Here is a 5,060-nt window from a genome sequence, read left to right on the forward strand (position 1 = left end):
GCATTTTGTTTAGAGACATGGAGATAAATGGATATTATTACAGATGTAGACTTGATCATCTGAGAATATTTTTGTATTTTTCAAATAAATATTGAATTTCTTATGAATTTATTTCTTTGCCTCTGTGTGGTATCAAATGACAGTTAGCTTTTCCTTCCCGAGCTTTCTTCACAAATTCTACCGTTGCTTCTTACGAAGCGCCTTTGAGTACGCACCGTCCTGTTGAGCTTCGACTCGGCCCGCTCGCCGAGAGAGGCGGCGAAGCCACGCCGGCGAGACGCCGAGGTCGGAGCGCGCGGACAGGGGCGGAGCATGGAGGCTTGGAACCCGTTGATAACTGCTTGCAGTTCTAGTTTATGATTTGTGCTTTGTAAAAATGTGGTTTCAGACACTTAAACTGCGCAAAGTGTTTGAACTCCTTACAGCACAAAATAACCTAGCGCTCCTTGACGGAATGCACATCGCCTGCCGCCGTTTATCCCGGCCGTGTTGAGCAGAGATCATCTTGTGATGAGAAGGAACAGAGGTTTAGCCAGTTTAATCGAATCTTGTAAACGATGTGCGCGATCTCATGCAGTAACTGTCTGTTACCGAGATCAAAATACGGTCTTGTGTTGGGGATGACTCTCGGCCACTACCACACCAAAGTTTGGCTCAGTATCTGTAAAACTGACTGAGTTGTAGCCAGCTTTGTGCTGTCCAGGGTCAACCAGCTGTGGTCGCCATCTTGGGTTGTGCTGACTGCAGAAGGTAATCAGTTGTAGATGTACATCCAACGTTTACTTTTGGGGAGGTTTGTTAAAACCGTGCAGTTGTTCATGAGATATTTTGCTCACAAACGGACAAAACCACTGCTCGCCCTTCCGCCTTCAGAAGGCAAGCGGTATTAATTCCAATAAAATGGCTTAACTTCTGCAAACGCCTCTTTATGCTCTGGAAAAATCGGATGGGTTGAGATTTTTCCCTTTGAGCACCTCAAACCCATCGCATCTGATGAGAGAATGGTTCTGCTGCCTTACTGTTGGACGCACACACTGGGATTTACAGCTTTGACACCACAAGTGTTAAACTCGCAACCCTCCATGCCAAAGGTTTACCTCATTCATAGTAGCATGCAAAGCTGAAAAACAAGAGTGGATTTTAATGACGACTTTTGTTTGAAGTGCGCAGAAACCTCCGTTCTTCAACACCTCACACCGGAGGCTCGTTTTACAAAAAGGTTAAATCTTACTTAGCATGTTAGTTTGAGTGTTTGAGTATTAACAACGTTCAATGTACGGTAAGGCGTGATCTTTAAGAACGGCTGCACGTCAAAGAAGTTTTAACCAAGCACAGGGATTGAGGCAGAACAAAAGAAAACAAAAGATCAACCTGAAAAAGTGAAATTCTAGTATAAAAACCAAAATGACCAAGGTGTTTAAAAAAAAGGGAAGTAAGGCAGCGCAACATCGCAGCCACGCACTACAGTGAGAGCTTTGGTGTGTTCAAGGTGCATTAGATCCAGGATTGGGAGCCGCGTTCAAAAAATAAATAAATAGATGCATTTCTGCTCAATCCATTCTGAATCGTGGGTGGAGGAAGCGATTTCCCTTTTCTTTCTCTTCCCCCCTTTTGGGCTTCAGCTCCTCATACATGCCGCCTTTGAGAAAAAAAAGCATCTCTAACCAAAGAGGCTTAAAGACTCCTCTGAAGCAATTCCAAAGGATTTCCCTACTTGACAACAACAACAGCAACAACAACAGCAGCACAGCGTTTACGGCACTGCCAAAATGCAGAAAGGGAGCATGACCTCCAGCATCTCTCCCCCAGCGTTTCCAGTCCACACAGCAACGCTTTCAACTGGGGGTCTGTTGTTTACCTTGATTACAAGGAAGGAACAAAATAACTCCAGTTCAGTGGAAGTGGAACTGACACCAGTTGTGAGCACATTCTCAAACTTGCATTACTGTTTCAAAGACAATTTGAAAGCACCCCCCAAAATCAGGCAGGGAGGATAGCTTTGTTATTTGGGGGGGTTTTTTCTAGCCCCCTGCTAAAAGTTGAACATGGTTCAAGAAAGTGGACAAAGTGAGGCGCCATGAAACACTCCGATGAAAGAGTTAAACTTGAACAGAAAAGTAACAAAAAAAGGCAGAACCTAAATGAGTAAAGAAGTGAACTTTGGGGGGGGCTCACCCGTGTGGTTAAGTTGTTCTTGAGGTGACAGTCCTGTTGCTCGAGGCGTGAGCTCGTGCAGTAGTACTTCTGCTTCACGAGCCAGTCGTCGATTCCTTTCCTCGCCAAACATGCGTTCACTACAAAACTGTCGCCTAAAAGCACAAGAGAAAAAAAAAACTAAATAAACTACACTTTTTTAGCACTCACTTCCCTTCAAAATGTCCTTTCCACCCCTCCTCAAAGAGTCCAACTCTCGAGTTCAAAGGCTGTGGAAACTGTTTACAAAACTGACCGAAGTGTTCCAACAAATATTATATGAAGAGAGAGGGGAAAAAACAAGCAACGCTTACCTTCTGGACTCTCCCTCGGTTTACAAATAGCGGCTTTGAGAGACAGAAAAGACAATGAATGCGTTACTAGAAAGTATCACAGCACTGACAACTAGAGCTCTGATTTTTTTCCCTCTCGGGGATGGGAGATCTTACCATGTTTCGAGTGCAGTTTACCCATTTCTATACATCGAGTTAGAGTTGTAAACCATCAGATGAATGTAATCCAAAGGAAAGAAAAAAAACTATATTAATAAGAATGGTAATATTAAAAGGCAGGCTGGTGATATCCAGACAGAAGAGCGTCCGTAGAGACCCGACAGAAGCACGCTACGCTCAGAGAACAGGACTGTGACTGAGGATCCACGCGAGTCTTTGATCCGGAGCTGACAAAACGCACGGAACACATTTAGCCGGGAAACTTCCTGTCGGCTCTTTCAGAATAAAAGGCGCCGAATTTTAAAAGGTGGCGACAAAACGGCTTACAAAACGAGTGAATTTACAGCCTTAAACACAACACCATGACTATAAATTACACGCGTTTTAAAGACTGGTTTGAAGGACTTTAAGCTGTTTATGAGAAACGTAATCTTCGACGGAATTAACGCCAAAAGCGTGCCACTTCCGGAATTAGAGGCTAACGTCTGCGGAACTTGACGCAGCCAGTCCATCTTTTCTCTTTCTCCTCGAAGCGCAAAAAGAAGGTGTGAACAAAACGGAGGATTTCTAAATCAGCCCCGAGAGTAAGCAAGTGTGTGTGTGTGCGCGCGCGCAAACTATCTGCGTTTTTTGTTGTAGAGTCTCGTAATGAATAGGTTTGCAGGTCTGTGCAGACATCCCCAGTTCTGGGGTCATCCATCACAAAAGACTCCAAATCAAAACGTGCAGTGTGGCACGTTTTGTGCCAGAGGAGAATAAATGTGGAAGGCAAAAAAAAAAAGAAAGTTATAAAAGAAAAAGTTTTCCTCAAGTTAGCAGGGCTGATAACCCCTGTCTGTTCAACAATACTTGTATTGTTTTCCTCTGTGTATTTAAAACAGATCTGTTTAGACGACCTAATTGAGAACTATGTTTACAATCTTAACAATTATCCTCTCAGACAGGCCTCAATCATCAGATCATTAGGATTTGTGCTCATCTTTCTGTTCGGGGTCTCTGACATGCGACCGGGGGTCTTATTAGACGGAGGCAGGAGATAAAAGCAAGCTAAGATGCTTCAGATGTCTTTAGATATACAGGACAAGACAGCAGCTACTGCGCCGTTCCATGCCAGACTGTGAGTATCTGTAACACTCAATGGGCATCATCGTGATTCCAGATGTTCTCCTGGGAGAGTCCTACTCGATGCTCTAGTTATCATCAGTTCAAACTTTAATCACATTCAAGTACTTTGTGTAAATTCTTGCCTTGTAAAATCTGTAACTAATGACCAATCACTTTGCGTTTTAAATTTGACTGCAATGAAACCAGTTCATTCAACAAAGCCCATGAAAAAAGATGACTTTTGCATACTTTTATTATTCATCGTTTTCATTCGTTTTACAGCAGATCAAGATGACAATTTAAAATGGACAGCTTTTAAAATTTAGTCTCAAGGAACTGGGAGCACGCAGAAATAAGCACAATGATCATATGCTTGTCAGCAGAGATGTTAAGGTTCATACATGTTTGCAGTTACAGAAGAGTTCTGTTTGTTTTTAGGAAACAATCCTTCAGAAAAGAAGGATTTTGATGTCTGAAATCACTGCAGTTAACACATTTCTCAAAAATGTCTCAATATGTCCACAAGCTCATCACATATTTTGCATAAAAAACTTTTTGCTGTTTTATTATCTCTTTGGCTTTGGGATTGATGTACAATGTAAACAGATCACTTCTGTCAGGCAGCATTATAAAACATTAAATAAATCATTGTCACTGGGGCCCATCCAACAAACAGAAAGCTGCATGTTTTAACACTTAATAATCATAGCAAAATCCTAAATCTTACATTCATAAGTAAGGCTCTTATTAGAACAGTGTTTCCTCAGATAAATTTTTAGATTAATAACTTATTTATGCTTTCAGTCATAAAATTGCACTCAATCTGCTCTCAGAAACTTATGAAGTATATATGAATAATTATTCAATTGGTCTAAAAGTCTGAAAGGTTTTAAATCTTCAAGTAGGGTTTCATGCAATTTAAAAATTACCTTCTGGCGGACAGGAAATATAGGCTGTCAGGATCAGTCACAGAAGGAGGTATAGATTTAGAATTGGCTATGAGCCCAAATGTACCTCAGTGACATAAAATCTCATTTATTACATTTGCTCCAAGACTAATGAGCAGCTTGCATAGTTCTATTAGTACTGAGTGGTGGTAGCTTCTTAAAACTGTCACAAACATAACTTATGAATTTATTTTTCTGGATTCAACTTGTTCTGTATGGTGAAGTACTTTAATGCGCTCTTAGCCTGCACAACAATGTGATTCAGGTTTATAGTTTTTTTTTAAATTATTATTATTATTTCAGGTAAACCCACATAGCTAATACTAATTTACTCTTTTTTTTTACCATGTCAGCTGAGGTATCA

General features: G+C 41.2%; 1 protein-coding gene across 1 annotated transcript in view; it reads right to left on the reverse strand.

Annotated features, from left to right (window-relative positions):
• Positions 1 to 2,864, reverse strand: part of nkd1 (NKD inhibitor of WNT signaling pathway 1) — a 31,808-nt gene extending 28,944 nt beyond the window's left edge. Inside the window, exons 1-3 of the mRNA XM_017428723.3 lie at positions 2,643 to 2,864; positions 2,508 to 2,540; positions 2,176 to 2,309 (exon numbers count right to left, since the gene is read on the reverse strand). Of these exons, the coding sequence (XP_017284212.1) occupies positions 2,176 to 2,309; positions 2,508 to 2,540; positions 2,643 to 2,667 (192 nt within the window). The 5' untranslated portion in view covers positions 2,668 to 2,864. The remainder of the gene's footprint in view (positions 1 to 2,175; positions 2,310 to 2,507; positions 2,541 to 2,642) is intronic.
• Positions 2,865 to 5,060: the final 2,196 nt, after the last annotated feature.

This window comes from Kryptolebias marmoratus, linkage group LG15 (assembly GCF_001649575.2).
Source record: "Kryptolebias marmoratus isolate JLee-2015 linkage group LG15, ASM164957v2, whole genome shotgun sequence".
Lineage (NCBI taxonomy): Eukaryota > Metazoa > Chordata > Actinopteri > Cyprinodontiformes > Rivulidae > Kryptolebias > Kryptolebias marmoratus.